The 19,733-nt window shown below is 43.0% G+C and overlaps 1 protein-coding gene across 2 annotated transcripts in view; it reads right to left on the bottom strand.

Moving 5' to 3' along the window:
• The window catches only part of AGO2 (argonaute RISC catalytic component 2), a 54,726-nt gene that overhangs the window by 11,432 nt on the left and 23,561 nt on the right, over positions 1-19,733 (bottom strand). The window contains exons 4-18 of one of the 2 annotated variants that reach the window (XM_071553781.1): positions 17,540-17,724; positions 16,135-16,271; positions 15,868-16,002; positions 14,596-14,683; positions 13,796-13,943; positions 13,490-13,609; positions 13,242-13,364; positions 11,366-11,499; positions 8,941-9,125; positions 6,805-6,964; positions 4,635-4,725; positions 2,788-2,982; positions 1,623-1,757; positions 803-904; positions 237-436 (exon numbers count right to left, since the gene is read on the bottom strand). In XM_071553781.1, coding sequence (XP_071409882.1) covers positions 237-436; positions 803-904; positions 1,623-1,757; positions 2,788-2,982; positions 4,635-4,725; positions 6,805-6,964; positions 8,941-9,125; positions 11,366-11,499; positions 13,242-13,364; positions 13,490-13,609; positions 13,796-13,943; positions 14,596-14,683; positions 15,868-16,002; positions 16,135-16,271; positions 17,540-17,724 — 2,138 coding nt within the window. The remainder of the gene's footprint in view (positions 1-236; positions 437-802; positions 905-1,622; positions 1,758-2,787; positions 2,983-4,634; positions 4,726-6,804; positions 6,965-8,940; positions 9,126-11,365; positions 11,500-13,241; positions 13,365-13,489; positions 13,610-13,795; positions 13,944-14,595; positions 14,684-15,867; positions 16,003-16,134; positions 16,272-17,539; positions 17,725-19,733) is intronic. The other variant, XM_071553782.1, reaches the window with a different exon arrangement.

The raw sequence follows: 19,733 nt of genomic DNA, 5'->3' as shown, positions 1-19,733 counted from the left end.
ATCTGCCTCTCCTTGCACGTGTGTTTGTGTCCTTTGTTCCTTCTGAATGCAATGGCCAAAAGTTAATCACCCTTAAAGCACCACTGAGGTTCTGACACAGGAAACAGCACATGCAGCAAAATCTGCTTTTTTCAGCAACATAATTCAGTGGCAACAGTAAATTTCCCAGACTCAGCAAGCCCACTGCCTTCCTGCCTCCTTTCAAACTCCATAGGAACTCACAGCTCTGCACTCACCTGTCGTGTTCCTTGTCCACCAGGTGGTACCTGGCCCTGAAGGCCACCAGGTGTGCGTAGTAGGCGGGCGCGGGGATGGACACGGAGCGGGTGCAGCGCACGTAGGTGTGGCACAGCTGGTACGTGAGGATCTGCAGCTCGTCGGAGGAGAAGCGATTGTCATCCCACAGCACGTGGTAATGGGAGGGTCTGCTTGTTCCCTGGAGGCACAGGACACTCAGGACATCAGCTTTCCAAAAACATCTGGAATTTCCACCCCTGCAGGTGAGCTGCAGTGGATCAGCTGCTCCCTCAAAAATCACATGGAGCAGCTCTACAGCTTTCAGCAAATTTCTCCTTTAAAGGGCAAACAACCTCCCTCCTTGCTCCTCATCTAACTAATCCTTTCCCTTTTTTGATAGGATAGTGCTCTCTTGAATTCCATCCCTGTTACTGAAAATAAATGATCCTACTGAAATGCACTTTCATCTTTTAAAACTTCCATCTGACAAAAAGCCATCAGATAATGTTTTGCCTAAGGCCACTTTAAAAGCTAAAAAGTTCCCACCCCACACAAACTGCCTTACCTGGATCCCAGCATGACTACACAGGTAAAAGTCAAACTCTGATGGGTGGGTGATTTTTGTGTCCACTGTGGTACCAGCTGGAATGTTGCCACTCTTTCCAACCTGCGTGAACAGAATATGCACACAGTAAGGCACACAACACAGTCTGGGTTTTTTGACTTTTCAGCTCTGGAGCAAGGAAAGAACACAAGAAAAAGATCTATAAAAGGCACAAAGTGAAAGAAGAATGAGCAAAACTAAAATTTTGTGTAAGTGAAAATCTGAAGTGTCTTTATTACAGAGGAAAAAAAAAAGACAAGCTCCAGAACCTTCTTAGATATCTAAAAAGATTAGGTTTTTCTGAATAATGTCAAAAGGAGTTTCTGCAACTGATGTGCCAAATTCTTTTCACCTTCCCAGTCCAGGACAAGTTATTCCTCTCTAACTTCTATTCATACCTGAGAAGGGACAATCCTTAGTTGTCAGACAGGCTGCCTCTTCCCTCAAAAACTCTTCAAAACCGAACTAAAAAATACTCTTTACTTTCAAACAATTTAACAAATGTAATCATAGCATTTATTAATGTAACAACCACCTTATTAGAAGTTAATAATTATTGCCTTGAAACCTAGCGGGCTTCAAGTGCTCCCACAGAGAAAGCTGACAGACAGAAAAAGAACATAAAAGGCTTATCTGTGAGCAGAGATTTCCCATTGGGAACTCTCCACTCACAGCAGTAACTCCATCCTGGCCCTGGGGAATCTCCTCCCCACACAGCAAGTACCAAAACCAGCAGCCAGAGGTACCTGGGCTGACCTGTCTGGTCACAGTGAGCACATACCCGCTCGTTTTTGTCCGTGCAGAAGAGTCTGGTGTGGTGCCTTTTCTGCACAACTATAAATGTGATTCCAGGCTGATAATCCTTCTCCAGTTTAATGCAAGCCTCCCTGATGGCCAGCAGCTCGTGGTGCAGCACCTGAACCATAGACACACAGGTGTGACAAACATGATCCACTGCAATCCCACTGATTATTCATCCACAGATTTATTTATCCACAGATTATCTATCATGGTCCTTCTTGCACTGTCGCTCAGAGACGTCAGAGCATTCAGGATCAAATCTTATTTTTTTCCCTTCATGAGAACAAATTATGTCACCAGTTTCCTGAGCCAGACAGTGCTGCTTCCCTATCTGTTCAGCTCCAAGCATTAGGCTCGGACTAATAAGCTGCATGTCAGAAGCTTTTTAACTGCCAAATACAAATGAACATTTAATTAGGCTGTTGAATACACAACAGACTAATTATTTTTCAGACTAGCACAAGGGATAAGATCCGGAATTGCTCAGCTGCTCTTTCTCAGCTTTGTGAAGTCCCAGGTATCAATAATAAGGAAAGTGGAATAAACTAAAGAGCAATGATTTGGAATTTGGGTTCGCTATACATTAAAAATTCAGTGGAAAGTATTAATAATTTAATCATACAAATATTACTTTATCAATTCAAGTTTACCAAGTGACCTTTAGTCCCTTCCCCTTGGATTCTGAGAAGTTGACTAAATTACATATCTTTTAATTTGCACACAAAAATACTACAAAGTGTATGTAAATATCTTTAAAATATATAGAAAAATATTTCCTAAAATATGATATGACACAGTATCTGATGCGTTTTATCAGGAATATATTAAAAGTGACAGTGTGAAAATACAGTATTAATCCTGGTTTAAAAAGTAGGAAATTTAGCTTACACTTAATTTTTTTTTATTGCCCAAAATCTGATTAATATCTTGGATTGGTCACAGATGTGAAACATAACCTGAGTGCTGAAACTATACTTTATAATTTTGTAAAGGGAATTATTTTAAAGTGGAAAAGTATTTTAAAAACCACATGAGAAATATGGCAACACTTCCCCTGGCCTGTCAGAACCCCTAACACCAATCCCATAAAGCTGCATCGCTCCCAGCAAACTGCACAGTCAGAATTCCAGAAGGAAAAACGTCACCTGTTGGAACTGCCCCTCGGACACCCCGTCCCTGTAGAAGATGATCCGGGTTGGTTTGAACCTGGTTGACTTGTAGAACTGGATGAGCAGCTCCCTGACCATGGCAGCCAGGTCCTGGATGATCTCCTGCCGGTGCTGCTGGACCCGCACGGTGGCGCAGTACCGGTTGGGATGGGCGTCCATGCTGCCCACCACCTGGGCACAGAGGCTCAGTGTCAAACCAAAGGCACTTCATGAAGGCATTTCAGAAGGAAACTGCACTGCCTGTTTAGCAGTATCCTGCAAACTAAATGATTGACCTGGCAAAGGTGTAGTTGGAACCAAAAAGGGCTTAGAAACAGTTTGGAGTTCACAGACTCATAGAATCATAGAATGGATTGGGTTGGAAAAGACCTCCAAGATCATCAAGCCCAACCTTGGTCCAACTCCAGAGTCCCTTTACCAGATCATGGCACTCAGTCCAATCTCAGTTTAAAAACCTCCAGGGATGGAGAGTCCATCCCCTCTCTGGGCAGCCCATTCCAATGCCTGAGCACTCTCTCTGCAAAGAATTTTTTTCTGATCTCCAACTTCAATTTCCCCTGGCAGAGCTTGAGCCCATCGTGCCCCCTTGTCCTATTGCTGAATGCCTGGGAGAAGAGACCAACCACCACCTGGCCAGAACTACCCTTCAGGTAGTTCCAGACAGTGCTGAGGTCACCTCTGAGCCTCCTCTTCTCCAGGCTAAACACCCCCAGCTCCCTCAGCCTCTCCCCACAGCACTTGTGCTCCAGTCCCTTCTCCAGCCTTGTTGTTCTGCCTGCCTGTGGCAACACACCCTGCTGGAAGGGAAAACTTACTTTAAATCTAAAAGACTGATTTCCCATTTGCACCTACATACACTTAAAAAAAAAAATTAAACACAATTTGGAGCACTGATATCATGACACCATTATTTACTTCAGACTGCAGTGCAGGAATGTGAGCTCTGGAAGACCAAGGCCCTTTTTGGGACACTGTGGATAAGTCCATCACCCTGAAAGGGTGAGGCACCACAGAAACTTCCACACTGCTCACCAATAGAACAGATTTGTGTGTATGAAACACCAACATTCACATACTGTAAAAAATGGCACAGGGCTTAAAAAGACATACAAGAAAATCCAAATTCCATCATATGACCCTGAGATTAGCTCAGTTGGTTAAAACTTGGTTGTAATAATGCCAAGGTCATGGGTTCAATCCCCTGTGTGGGCCACTGACCTAAGAGCTGGGCTCGATGATCCTTGTGGGTCCCTTCCAACTCAGAATAGTCTGTGAAATGTTAGAAGTCAGGACCAAGCACATCTCCACATGGTTTTCCCTGGACACACCGGTGTGGTAAGTTTTTAAAACAGGTATTTGTTTATTTGGCATGTACCATCACCAAAGATCTTGATTATTAACTAATCCAGAGCAGCCATTAGAGTGTCTGGCAATGTCCTGTATCCAGGAGTGCATTTCCAAGAGATTACTGCACATTTTGTGTCCCCAGAAACCACCAGTGAGCCAGCCTGGTTCCCTCTCAGCCATGAAGGAATTCTTAACATTTCTTACTGCTGAAGAAGCAGATTAAACACCAGCTCCCAGGAAAGCTCCTCTGTGTTTCAGCAGCTCAGGAATTTTACAAGCTAATACACCCATTTAAGTAATTAGCAGCTGAGCAAACTCTCTGAAGTTTCATTAGATTCCTGCAGAAAAATAATTTATACTACTATAATGAGGCAATCAGAAGCAATGGACCACAAAAGAACTGAGAGCAATAAACTGCATTAGAGCTGAGCAGCAGGAGAGAGCTGGGGCTGAAGAGCAGGACACCATTTACTCACTGCAGCAATGGAAGGCTTTTTCCCATCTCCAGCTGGGGGGTGAGTTACATCTGCACCAAGGAATATCACAGGCTGTTGGAATACTGGGGGTCTGGCAAAGAGAAAAGAAATTAGTAATAAAAGCAGCAAGATTTCTGCTTAATAAAGCCCATCATAACTCAAATGAACAGCACTCTGTGAATTCAACAACAACTAGCACGTGATCAGAGCTGGTCACTTGTCCTGTGGCAGTAATTAGAAATCCTGATTAAGGCTCTCATACTAAATACTTGGGCAGATTTTCAAAGCATAGCTAAATGCTACTCTTACTTAAAAATTAGTTAAAAATATATCTTCTTTTTTTAACTTGGAGAACTGCAGCCTTTATTAATCAGACCACAGAAAAGAATAAAAGTTGACCCCTTTGCATCAAATGGCATCTGAGAAAATGAAGCGACTGTGCACATACACAGATGCTATGAATAAAAGTATTTTTTCTGTGTTGGTAAAGATGTATAAAAATTGTGGCTATTAAAAATCATTATTTTAAAATTAGATGTTTTTAAAAACCATGCTTCAAAGTTTTAAACAAACCTTTAAGTTATTAATCTACTGCACCAAGAGCAGAACAACAAAACACTACAATGCCACTTTTATGCTTCAACTCTATCCCTTAATAGAAGAATTTTAAATAGGAAATCTCAAGGCACCAGAAATTTTTGGGTGCATGTGGGTGTGTAGGGGAATGGTTAGATGGTTAGGGAAACAGGTTAAGCTGTTTGCAGACCTTCTCTGAAAGAAATGGAAAGGTAATTACAACAATATAACTTAAAATGCCAGTTCTATTCCCATTCCCTCAGCCAACAGCAAATAACAATTAGCAAGTTCTGTTTTAAACACCCAAACCCTGCACCTTCCAGAATGCCAAGGAGTTGAGTGTAGTTGTGCCACTTTCCTCCTTCACTTAACTCCATTTTCATGGAAAACAAAACCAAAAAGCAACAAACTCCCACCATGGTCCTTTCTGAACCACACACTCTGTAATGCCATGATTTGAGCTGCTTTAGCAGGAGGCTCCAACAAGCACATTACCCAGGCCCAGCCTGGTGAGTTCACAGCAGAATTTAACAGGACACACAGATCTACATCCCTCCTGATCACGTGCTCTTTTCCTTCTTCCCTAAGTCCTTGTTGGATTATTTTTCAGCAGCTGCCTCCTGACCAGCCTAAATACTCTTAAGTGAAAATTTGCTTATCAGTGCAGAACCGAATGTTGCTTTCTCTGAACCAGGCTCCCAGGAATGATGCAGCAGGTTATTCCCTGTGCTCCCTCTGCAGCTTGGAGAGGCAATGATGGTAAAAATGCCCTCTTTTTACTGATGTGGAAACCCAGTTGTTCATTTTTAATTGAAGTAACTTTATATACCTTTACATTAGGCTTCCCTATCCTACACAAGTAAGAAAAAACAAGCTGTATTTTGTCCATTCTTCCTTTGGAATCTCTTGTTAATGATTTTGCAATAAAAATGGTGAAAACTTTCAATTTGAGATAATTTGCTTTAAGATGTTAACAGCAGGGTCACTCTTTTATTACAAATAGCACTTGCTTCACTCCTCTCTACACACAAGACTTCAGTGGCACATCAGATATGGAACTCAGTAGTAGGAAGACAACTTCACTGAACTATAGTCACAGTATAATTAAAACTTATGAATGTAATACCAGTAAAGAACTGAAAGTTCAACTGGACCTGGAGACCAATTGAGTTTTCAGCTCACAGCTTTCAGTTCTTTAAATGTCAGTGTAAGTTAAAGACACACAACAAAATGAAGGATTCTGATCCCAAACTAAGAAGGAAAAGGCACTTCTGTTCTAGAGGGTCTCTACTTGTTTCTGCAAACTCCAGACAAAGAGAATATTACAGAGTTTTCACTCAAGTGAAAGTTGGGTGCTGCAACGGTCAGATCATGAGAACAATATTTGTATTACAAATTTCAACAGAAGCAAGTGTTGCTCTCTCCTGTGGGGGACCAGCTTCTGCAGGACTATTCATTAGAAGCCAAAAGAGTTTGTCTGAAGAGAACTTCAGCTGCAGGGCTCTGACTGCATATAAAAGCACCCGCTTATCTCAGCATGGCGCACGTTCTCCTCACAACACAAAACCCTCTGCCTCTCTGAGAGGTGTCTTACCTTCCCTGTGGCAGCAGGATGTTATTTACGCCTCCTAATTTGACATTTATTTTTAAACAGAGGTTGGACAGGGTCTGTGGAGTTGTTCTTTGGACGTTTTTCATCTGCACACACTGCGTGGCCATGCCCAGCACGGTGTCCCCGACGCGCTTCACCTCCGCTGCAGAGCAAAGCGCAACCAAGAAGGGTTTGCAAACTGCAATTCCAGCCATGTAGGAGACATGAATAAACTCCCCTAGAGCTGTAGCCAAGTGGTCAAGCTTAAAGGAACAAGACAAAACCGAACCCCTAAATCCAACCCACCAAAGAACCTCCCCCCAGTTCTTCACTGCTCCACCTTGACAGTAACTGGGTCCTAAATATAGTAACTAAAGGCACTGTTGGCTTTTATTAACTAAGAATTTTTTAATTAATTGTTGTTTTAGAATTACAGTGTTATATCATCACCTTTGGCTAATGATGTGGGTAATGGTAATATCAGGATGATGAGCAACTGTTTCATCATTAAACACTGGACTAATAACACAAACCTCACAGTAATGTGCTAAGCAACACTCAGCCAACCAGTTCATCAGTTCACCACTGCCAGTTTATCATGGCATAGAAATTGGCCAGTTCAGCAAAGGATGGCCCATAAAATCTTCAAAAAAATCATTAACTACCACACGATTCCAAAGGTTAAACTAAATCCTATTGTTTACAATAAAACTGAGACTTCAAGGCTTCAGGAGAGTCACAGTCTCACACTGAGGGAAAGAATTCAGGCTCCAAGACTGGCTCAGAGAAGAGGCAACCCCCACTCTGGTAACAAGAGAGGGAAAGAGCAGGGTGGGAAGACAAGACTGTGGGGATAGGAAGTGCAGGGTATGGAGGAGTGCAGGGAGAAAATAAGGAGAGATGATTAGAGGGGGCAGAAATAACTGTAATTAAAGATAATGACAAGGAGAGCAGATGAGAGTAGTACCACATCCTCTCAGTGGTTAAGTAAAGGAAAGAGTTCCCTTTAATGCCAAACAGGAAAAGTGAAAATACCATTCTGCACTGAATTTCTACTGAACAGATTAGAGATGAACCACTTCCTTTGCAAGGCTCAATTCAGGGATGGGGGGGAAAAGGTACTGTTTCCTTAAAGGTTCCTTGATTAATCTCTCTTTTCATCTTGTATGAGATACTACTAAATTTAGAAAATTATTTTGTGCTGTATTAAATTGGTGAGGGTGAGGGATGGGATGAAACAAATCTGCAGCTGCTTGGTAGACCTGAGCCATTGGAGAAGAGGCTCCATGAAGTGAAAAAGAGTGGATGCTGCTCCAACTAGACAAGGTAAGTGAAAAAAGGAGGCAGGCAGGACAGGAAAACAAGCATACAAAGAGCTGGTTCAAACCAAAATGCATGGTTCATCTAAAACATACTAAAACCTGTGTGTATGTGTGTTATGCAAAATGCACCGATTGTCCCTCTGTCTCCAAAAAGCAGCTCAGCTTGTTGGGTTTTCACTTTCTGTGCATCTGTAATCTTGCAATCCCAGTTAAAAATTTGAAATAATTTAAAAAAAAAAAAGAAATCTTCTCCTTCACTCAACATTTCTGAGTTCAAGAAGCATCTGGATAATGCTCTGGGGCAGCTGGTGTGACTCCTGGGGATGGGGCTGTGCAGGGCCAGGGACTTGATGACCCTTGTGGGTCCCTCCCAGCTCAGCATATTCTGTGATTCTGCAACTTTTTGCCAAGGGGTGATGGTGGGAGTAAGCCAAGATGTCCTAAAGTTATTGAGGTCATTACTTCTTCAATCACTTGAAATTTCCAGCATACACTTTATATTAAAAATATTTTAACCCACTGCATACCAATTCCATCCACCTCCCCAACCCTGCTTCAGCTTTCTCACTCACAACCTGCATGTCCAATGCAACCAGCAGGAAGAATGTGGAAAAGCAAATTAAAAGCATAGAAATAATAATGAAAACAATTAGGCCTTAATATGAAACATCACGCAGCGCGAAGAATAAAATTACTTTACAGCCCATTCCCTAAATGGAATTTCTATATCTGAAGCAGCATTAAGCCTCTCTCATTTGGATCCTTCCCAAAACCCACACGAAGCCGTGCCTGCAGCACAGCATTCCCAGGGACTGACCGTAGACGGGCGTTTTGCCAGGCAGGATGACGACGACGAGCTGCAGCCCCGCGTAGGTGTTCTTGAGGTGCCGGAACATGGGCTCCACGCTGTCGGCACCCTGCGCGTACTTGCAGAAGCACGGCTGCCCCTGGATGGGCATCCCTGCATCCCTGGAGATCTTCCTCAGCTGCTCTGTGAAGGACCTGAGGGATGCAATAAACACGTCACACGCTCAGGTGGTGAAACTCATCTTGATTATTGTTCTTATTTTTAGTAGAACGGTCCAAAAAGTTCAGAATTTACACTAAATGCATCTTTAACTGATGGTGTATTATGTGAAGGAAAGACATGAAATACATTGTATAAAAACTAATAAAAACAGCATTTCCAAATCAAATTCCACCTCATTTCATCTTTCTACAGCAGATACAGTGTAAATTACTTTTTCCAAAAACACTGCAACAATGACATTTTGGACAGCCTGCTCTACCTTAGTTTCATGTAACTCTAACCAACCTTACCACTATAGAAGGGCTGGAATTCTGAAATTCCTTCTTCTTGGGTAGGAAAACAGCCAACAGCAGTTACCAGCAGCTGTCCCAGTGAATTGATCTAACAGCAATAATAATGCACATGAAAACCTTGCTAGATACCAGAGAAAAGGTGTATCCTGGAGGTGAAGACAAACCTTCTCCAAGGAACTGGTCAGAAATAGAGACAACCTAAGTTTTTCAGAGGCTTCCATCATTGAGCCTTCTCAGCTCACCGATAAAAGCCTCTTTTTATTATGTTGGAATAGGTGCCCCCACAGGTGTCTAAAGATAAAGAGTTGCTTGTCTTCACCCAAGAGTGCCAGGGTGCCACCCACTGAGAGGGTGTGAAGATTAAGTTTCTTCCAAACCCACTGTCAACTTGGATGAATCACAACAGTGTGTGAGTTCCAGCCCTGCAGCCTGGGGCTCCTTGCAGAAAACAGGCACATGAAGTATTTCCCCAGGATAAACAGGCACTTGTCACTGTAGCACAGTCAGGGGCAGAACATCTCCCCACCCCTGGAAGTGTCCAAGGCCAGGCTGGATGGGACTCTGAGCAACCTGGACTGGTGGAAGGTGTCCCTGCCCACGGTAGGGGGTGGAACAAGATGATCTTTAAGGTCCCTTCCAACTCAAATCATTGTCTGATTTTAACACTGAAGTCTAAAACAGCTCAAGGTTTGAGCCTTTAGAAGTCTGTGTGGAAGTATGGAGGTTAAGAGAAAAGGTTACATGTTCCCAAGAGGTAAAAGCAGGATGATTTTGAAGACTTTTAGGGAATTTGAAGGTATGTACTCTGACAGATTTGTAGCAGCCGAGTTCCAACTTGCTCAACAAGTTGTAACAAGAGCCCAGGAGATGGAAGTGGATGCAGCAATATTCCCTGAGTGTCCTCTCACGGGAAGGATAAACGCCATCTAAGCTATCAATTTCATTTTGGCTCACTATGTTGAAGAATTCTGCCTATTTCTCAGAACTGAATCACTTCACTTATGCATTATTTCCACAGGAAGGGAAAATTCCCTGGCAGCCTAGTTCCTGCCACATGCCTGGAGAGAACAAGTCCCTCCCTTACACAACAGGCAGTAAAAAGTAAAATTCCAACTGTTTGCTCATCACTTGACAGGGAAAATTCCCAAGGTATTTGGCAAATGATCTGAGGGAACCCTGTCATGGCAATACTTTGGTATGAGCAATCACTGCCTTGCATTCACTTGGAAAGAGCAGCTGAGTCACCTGCCAGGGCACCTGCCCATGCACGAAGGGAAAGCCACTGTGTGTGAAAGGACCCAGACACTCACCCAGGTCTGCACACCTTCACTGATCCAAGATTGGACATGCCACTTCTAACACCACTCTTTCAACAATCACATTCCATCCAAAGATAATGAAATCAAATCTGAAAAGTTTCATTTAAATGCTCAAAGTCAACAAAACATCTAGTCCTACTCATCTGGCAATTACAGCAATTTGCACATGCCAGGAACTCTAAAGGGAAAAAAGGTTTAGACAGAAGTTGGATTGCTTTTCAATTTTCCTTTTACGTAAGTTCTGCACAAATAAAGCTATTCCAACCAGGAAGAGAAACCTAAGAGAACATTCATGTTAGCTTTCACTCTTGACAAACACCCATCATTACATAATTTCAGTCACCTTAAACTCTGTCCTAAGGCCTCACTGGTCAGGAACCTGCCATAGAGCATAAATGGCTTTTGTTAAGTCTGATTTGGAGGAACTCCTGATGCTGGCACTGAAATCACTGTCATCATTCAAGACACAGAGACAGAACTTCAGAAGCACTGTTAGGGATGTGCTGCCTTAGATTAAACCATTTAACAAACTATGTATTTTAAATGAGTAAGTGAAATCATGACATTTCCACCCATAACAAACACCAAACCCACACTTACTTAAGATGAACTTCAGTGCACTGGCGCTGGGGAGCAAAGCACGCGATGGCCCAAACCTTGATTTCAATTCCAGTGTGAAATTGTTTATTCCTCATGTCCCAGACTCCTTGAACTGGTGTAGCAATTGCTTTATTCTGCAAACAGAAGGAAAAAACCCAACCTAAAACACTAATGTAAAACTTGATTCTTGCTAAACAAAACTGAGTTTTGCTGCTACTTCCCTCAACTGGCAGGTGATCAATACTCTTAGGCCCTTCTCTCCCCTGTAAATACCCATCCTCTCTTACAACAATCCCTGTATCAGTGCAGCAAGACACTTGCTAACAGGTGAAAATGAAGCTCATGTTGTTCATTTTTATTGTTGACCATTTCCTTTGGTTGTGTAAATCAGCAGCAGATAGAAGTAAATATGGAGATAAGCCAGATCTGGTTGGTATGGAACGTTAACAGGAATCTACATTTCTACAGTGACATTGCAACTGCTCAGTGAACTTTCCCAGAGGGACCTAATTGAAGTACCATGAATATTTTGTACATCACTAAGTACTGGCAAATAATGAATCATGGAATATCCTGAGTTGGAAGGGACTCACAAGGATCACCCAGTCCAACTCCTGGCCCTGCACAGGACAGCCCCAAGAATCCCAACATGTGCCTGAGAGAGCTGTCCAACACTCCCTGAACTCTGACAGGCCTGCTGCTGTGACCACCTCCCTGTGCAGCCTGTTCAGTGCCCAGCCATCCTTCTCTGAGTTTACACAAACACATTTTTAATCCAGCTTTGCTCTCAGAAATAAGGAAACAATTGAGGGAGATGCAAAATGGCCACTACATCAGCAAATCTGGTGATGACCCCAAGTTGGGAGGGAGTGTCGACCTGCTGGAAGGCAGGAGGGCTCTGGAGAGGAATCTGGATAGACTGGAGAGATGGGCTGATTCCAATGGGATGAGGTTTAACAAGGCCAAGTGCAGGTCCTGCCCTTTGGCCACACCAACCCCCTGCAGCGCTCCAGGCTGGGCACAGAGTGGCTGGAGAGCAGCCAGGCAGAAAGGGACCTGGGGGGACTGAGGGACAGGAAGCTCAACATGAGCCAACAGTGTGCCCAGGTGACCAAGAAGGCCAATGGGATCCTGGCCTCAATCAAAAATAGCGTGGCCAGCAGGATGAGGGCAGTGATCCTTCCCCTGTACTCAGCACTGGTGAGGCCACACCTTGAGTATTGTGTTCAGTTCTGGGCCCCTCAGTTCAGGAAAGATCTTGAGGGGCTGGAGCAGGGCCAGGGAAGAGCAATGAGGCTGGTGAAGGGACTGGAGCACAAGCCCTATGGGGAGAGGCTGAAGGAGCTGGGGGTGTTTAGCTTGGAGAAGAGGAGGCTCAGAGGTGACCTCAGCACTGTCTAGAACTACCTGAAGGGATGTTGTAAGCCAGGTGGGGGTTGGCCTCTTCTCTGAGGCAACCAGCAGTAGAACAAGAGGGCACGGGCTTAAGCTCTGCCAGGGAAAGTTTAGACTGGGTATCAGGAAGAAATTCTTTGCAGAGAGAGTGCTCAGGCATTGGAATGGCCTGCCCAGAGAGGTAGTAGATTCACCATCCCTGGAGGTTTTTAAGATGAGACTGGATGTGGCACTGAGTGCCATCATCTAGTAATCAAAGTTGGGTTGGATCAAGGGTTGGACTTGATGATCTCAGAGGTCTCTTCCAACCCAGCTGATTCTATGATTCTATGACTTTGAGAACCTAAATGCAAACTCTAAATGTTACCCCTATGACAACTTTATCCCATTGCATCCAGCATAATTTAAACCAACCACATCACAGAGGATTGTCCCAGCTGGAGCTGGCAGCCCCCCAGATGTGCACAGGCACTGGACATACCCTGCCTCCGTAGAGGATGGAGGGAGGCTGCAGGACCCTGCCCGTCACGTCCGTCATTTCGTCCTTGACCATGATCCCGAACTCCCGCACATAAGGGTCGGTGTTGAAACTCGCACTCCGCATCTGCAAGTGGGAAACCAAAACCTGAGCTCCTCACTGTGTGCAGGGCAAGCACAAGCAGCACCTGCCAAGGGGAGGCAAAATTAACTCCAGCACGACACCTGACTCATATTTGACCCAACACTCACCAACTTGCTGATCTCCTCCTGACGGTCTGGTGCTGACCTGGCAGTGGCTCGAATCATAGTGGAAGTCTGATTGTCAGTGAGTTTCTTTATGCATCTTTGTCCTGCCACTATGTTGCACACCTGAAACAGCCCCACAGAAAGAAAATTAAAAACCAAAATGTGACCATTTTTTGGTTTGCTGCTTTTTTTCATTGCAGCACTACTGAATTTCTCAAGTTGGCCACTCAAAAACACAGCCTTTGAAACTTCTTCCCCTTGATCCCCTTCCCCCAGTCCCAGAATAGTGTTATCCATGAGTTTACTTGCCTCCAGAGGAAGGTATGTGTGTTTCTGCTCCTGCCCAACTTGTAAACATGGAAGGTGAGGATAGCGTAGAACTAACTTATGCCTGTCCTTAAAATACTGAGCTACAGTGCACTCAACTGTTTGTCCATTCTCCTGCTGAAGTGGGAATCTGTTGGAAAGCAAACATGGAAAGAAGCTGTTACTTCATGCAAAACACTTTCCCACAGTTCCCCAGTGCACTGCTTGGCACAAGTTAAGCTTTATTGAAAGAGCACAAAACAAAGCCTGGGCAATAAAATACCAGATTTAGATACTGGTCAGTTATCTTGTAAAAAGCTGCCATCAGTTTTGTTCCTTACATAACTTCTTTAAAAATGGGAATCAATACCTGCATATTCAAGTTAGCTGCAAATCTCTGGTTAGTGATTAAAAGGAAATATTTTTTCCAGGGGAAAAATAGATTGGCAATAGCAAGATTAGAAAGGTGATCTCAACTGGCATTACTCTTCTACTCAAAAGTTGTGAGAAACATCGGGCTACAAACAGGACACCCTGTTCTTCCAAGGTTGAAGAAATCCATAAAGAAAAAAATCCCAACCAAAAAACTCCTCAGATTCAAAATGAAGCAATTGGTTCAAATGCCATGACATTCATTATAGTATAAAATAAAGAGAACAGCAGAATTAGGGAAGTTCTCTGAGATCTATTTTGAGGGTATCGAACAAAAGCATCATTTTTCAAGACAACTGTTCCAGTAAGGCAGGCAAGGTATTTTTCCAGCTTGAGATCAAATGTGCTTAAAGAGCAGCAAAATGCTTTACGTTTGGTGACTTGCTGGTCGTCTGGTGACATTGCACACTCTGTACTTCCTTTTCATTTGTCCACAGTGTGTTATCTCCACCTTTAGACCTAAAAATTGGAGAACACATATCACCATTTCTTCAAAATCAAGGTGGCAGCCCCCAAACTGCTACACAAGACCACTTGAAACTGTGCAGTAAAGCCATTCACTATTTAGCACCGAAGGGTATCCCAGACAGAACTCAAAAAGCAATTTACAGTTTTTTAAATTCAATTTAGAACTTATAAAATTCAAAACCCCCGAGCTTCAGGCAAAGTTCAACACAGAACTTTAGAGACAATATGAAATCCCAAAGCCCCAAGAGTTCACAGATGACGCTGAACACATTCTGTGAATTCCAGTTCTGCACCTCCCAGGAATCCAGGACGGGGAAAGGACAGAAAGGGCACACAACTTCCTTGAAACAAAAAACCTTGTTCATACTTTCTGTCCAAACACACAATGTCTGTGAGACCTCCAGCTACTGCAAACAGCCCTAGACTAAAGAATCAGGAGTGGGGAAGGGAAAACACCCAAACAGTCTTGAAGCAACTCAGTGCCTGATATTTTTTCAGAACATTTACAACCAATACAAACTCAGGATTTATTTATACTTTTCTTGCTAACTTTTAGCTGGGCAAAAATAATTCTGCGTGTGTTTTGTGGACACAAGAAAGGAAGGTGCAGGATAGATTTATGGAGTTTGTTTTTCTTTTTTAACTTGCTTTCTTCCTTCCCAAGAATATCAGGAAGAAAAGATCTCCATTTTCCAGAAGAAACCTTGAGTGACCAAACCCAGTAAGATTTCTCCTCCTGCACTCTTTGTTTCAGTCACTGTACACCAGAATAACTGTGATTTACTTCCAGGACAGTGTGTGTTTGAAGTACATCTAAGTATGCAAAACCACTTTGTTAATTATTAGTAAAATTTGGAATATAAAAATCCTGATATCAGTAATTGGAGATGGAATTGTGCTCTTGAGTAGAACTGGAATATGAAAATCCCAACGACAGCAATTGGAAAAATTTGAGTAGTTAAAAAATATGAAATCCCAGTCTTTGTAAATATTCATAAATCATCAGACAAGGAACTGGATTACTTTTGTTGTGGAACTGGGACTGGCACTGCTGACATGTTTCAGAGATGAAAAATATTAAACTTGTCTCCCAATACAATGACTGCCATAGAAAGTATTTTGCACATGTAACATATCAGGCAGAATAAACCAATTTTATAAGATTTATTTATTACCTTTTATTTCTTTGGTAAACTTTACCCTTTGGGAATCTGTCAGAGGTTTTTGTTGTTCTTCAATACTTTTGAAGTCCAGAACTTCACATACAAACTCAATCACTGGCTGTGCTTTGTAAAATGCAGTTGCAGACACTGCAGACAAAAACATCAATGTTGTGTTACAACAGCACAGGGGAAATTTTTAAGAAATCCAACAAATGGAACTGAGTTTTGCCCTTCTGTTAAAGAGAATGAAGAAACAAGAAACTCCTTTGTAGTACCTACCATCAATATTTAACATCATTTTCCATAATGAAGGTCTGACTGACTGATGGAACCCAAACCAAACTTCTCTGCCACCACCCAGAGGATTTGAACAGCCCTCTGATGCTGTGAAAAAAGATCTGCCCACAGGAGTATACCTGCAAGAGAGCAACCAAATGCACATCAGGAAACTCAAGCAAGAACAGCAATAAAGCCAAAACTAATGCAAATTCCTATTCACAAAAGCACAGAGACGTCAGAGATTCAAATTACCAACGATCTGAGATTCCTGGCAGGACTCGGGTTACACCTCTCAAAATCCAGCTTGTTACCATAAGAACTGGCTACTACTCAAGTTTATTTTCAGTAGACTCTTTAATATATTTACTAATTCAAACAAAAAGCATTAATTGCTTTTTCTTTGCATTCTATTAATGAATGCAAATATTACTATTACTGAATCAGCTGTGATTCAGTAAGAAAATAATTCAATATCTCTGCTATTAAAACACCAATATAATCATCTCTCCCCTCACTTGTGCTTACTCTGAAATACACAGATATTATGTGTGGGTAAACAAGTGATCTAGTAAATATTCTGGTACATCTTTTTCCTTGATAATTAAAGATTGCACACTTAATAGCAAACTAATCATATCCAGAGCCAGCACGTTCCTCTGAACAAAGGTATCTGACAGTCTGGGCTGTTTTCTGTGCTGTAAAACCTGAAGTCACTTTACTTTTTTGAATCCATAACATGAGGATAAAGTCAACATACCGTAAGGCTATTTAAAGTCATTTACATAAATTTAACTCATATTCCCTGCTTAGCCCTTCAGAATGTGAAAGTTCAGCCCTGTTAAACTTTTTTTACACTCCAATTGCACATAATTTGCACAGTGGTCTTAAGTGACTTGTTTTGTGGCAGCACAATCAAGCCCAGGATCTCTTGGGTGTGACTGAAAATGCTACAGATCCCACTTCCCACTTCTTGGAAAATAAAACAAGTAATTTTGCAGTTTTTCTTTTCTCTAAAAAGAGTCACACGGTGACACTGATGTCCCCCAGCACTGCAGTCTTTATACAGAACTGGGAATAAACATCTGCCCAAGGACACAGAGGAACGAGCTGTTCAAACAACCTTTCCACCTCTGCCAACCTTCAAGTCCTTCCTACTTGGGGAGAGCTTCCTTCTCCAAAGGTAAAGAGGGACATGGCAGGACATCCTCGAGCTGAGAGCACACAGACAGGGAGCCAGGGGACAGTGTCCAGGCTGGAGCCCCTAATCCCACCAGATGAGCAGGAAAGCACCATGTGGTGTCTCACCTGAGCCTGTCACTTGCTGTGGCTGAGCTCTGAAGGCACATCCTACCCAAAGAGCCACCAAAGTGACCACACCTAAACCATGCCAAGGTGTTCCCCTCACCTCATGGAGGGCAAGTGCCTCATCACCACATCCAGGGCCTGGATGGTCTCAAAGGGGACGCTGGGCAGGCGGCCAGAGAGCGCATCATGTAACGCCTGCAAACTCACACAGGACATCCACTTGATGGCCACCTTAAATATCCTGTCCTTTCCTTCTCCTGGCAGCGTGACCTCCAGCTCCACCTGCAACAATGCCAAACAACAAACCCAGATGATTCTTTCCATTGAAGGGGGGGGACATGGAAGGGATGATGGATTGCTCTGAACAGCCCTGCAAAGTATGGGAGGAGACAAAAAGCTATGATGAAGCAACAGCAAACATTTGGTACAGACTCATGATCTACCCAAAGGTATATTCCAGAAACCTGATGTGCTTCCCAGTTGGCATCTATCCTGCTCTGTGAGGCAACACTGTGCTTTGCGAAGTGCCTGTATCAACCAGGAGGTCTCAAGGAAGATCCCATCCCCTGATTTCAGATCCCTGCCATGTCCCAGTGCATCACTGCTCGTGTCAGCCCCTGCACACCTCAAACAAAACATGGGCTGTCACCACCTGCCAAGGCTCATGAATGTCTCCTGTTTGCTCTCTAGAGCATCAGAGAGCTTTATGCACCACTGCAGTAGACACAGCTCACACAGGAGAAAACAGGAGCTTGAAAAGAGAAGAAAAAAACCCTGACACCAACCCCCCAACAAAAAACCCCACAAAACCCACCAAGCCAAAACCCTCTTATTTTTAAATACCAAAGAAAGAATAAATGAGGACCCCCAAATACCAGTGATGCTCCATGCAGGAAACAGGGGCATTTCTTTGCCATCTTATGCCCTATTTTGAGGCTTTTTGTCTAAAAAACACTGACAAACTACATTATGGCAAATTACTTCATCCAATTACTTGTAATTATTTGTAATGCTGATTTCTCCACTTTCTTAAAACAAAGAAAGTCTGAGCACCAAAGTTCTTAAGCCGACTAAAATTAAGGCTTGTCTGAAATGATTAGCAGTTGTGGGAGCGACTACAAGAAATAACAAGATCAGAGTATCCTTGTGCTGGATACAAACAAAAACGTTGTATTTTCCTGTCCTGGTTACTTGCAATTTAAATACAAAATACATCCAGTTCACAGACAAACTGCAATTAGTGGGCAAGCAAAAATAATAGGTGGGTAACAGCAAACCAGCATCTGGTCTCCTGCAACAGCTCAATTCCTTGGTCCAAAAATAGGAAGGAAAGATAAGACACAAGAAACAAACCTTCCTGTGTCCCCAAAAATGAGCTGACCATCTTTAGTAGGCACACAAAATTAAGATTACAGCTCCATCTCTGCAGAACCAACACCATTGCCCAGGAGACCAGCAGGGGAAGGACCCAGGGCTGTGGGACAGCAGTGGGAACTGGAGTCTGATCTCGGGGTCACTGCTGTGAGCCTGGCCCAGGTCAGCTCTGCTCAAAGCTCTGCAAACACAGGCACAGCCTTTCAGCTCACACTGAAGGTTGAAGCTTTCCATGAAGGTCCTCAACTCACATGTCATTTCCAGCAGGTGGAGGAGTCTGTCACACCTGATTTGCATCTTCCTTAAACTTCTCTCCTCTCCAAATCACATTCCATAATTTCTGCTGGAGGAACCTGCTCTAGTGGGAGGTGCCCCTGCCCATGGCAGGGAAGTGGAACGAGATGACCCTTAAGGTTCCCTCCAACCCAAACCCTTCTATACTTATTCCCAATACTGTTAATACACAACTAAACTGATTATTATTAACTGTTGGTACGATTAATCAATAAAAGGATTTAATTTTACTTTTCCCCCTCCCCTCTCCCAGTTTCAATTTACAAAACCCTTTCAGCAGGATGGAATGGAAGAAGATAAAGAACAGGACTACGTGTTGCAGTACCCACATCCCTGATGGAAATAAAAGACTCAGGATTGGGGAATTTCTATTCCAGGTGCTCGACTGCAAACACCAACTAATTTTAGCAGAGCTGAAACTGCTGAATTTGGCCCAAGCAGTTTCTGCTGCTGGGTCTGACTCCAGTTCAGAAGAACTGAATTAAGACTTACTACTCAAAATAAGGAAGGTTTAAATCCAACTTTCCTCTTCGTTTTTTTTTTCCCCTTAAATATCTCACTTGATTTACACCCTAGTGAAAGTTTATGTTTTCTTTAAAAAAAATCATAAAAATATCTTTTAAAAA

The sequence above is a fragment of the Pithys albifrons genome, chromosome 4 (genome assembly GCF_047495875.1).
Source record: "Pithys albifrons albifrons isolate INPA30051 chromosome 4, PitAlb_v1, whole genome shotgun sequence".
NCBI lineage: Eukaryota > Metazoa > Chordata > Aves > Passeriformes > Thamnophilidae > Pithys > Pithys albifrons.
The sequence above is the reverse complement of the archived record's forward strand: the minus strand, read 5'-3'. Positions and strand labels throughout refer to the sequence as shown.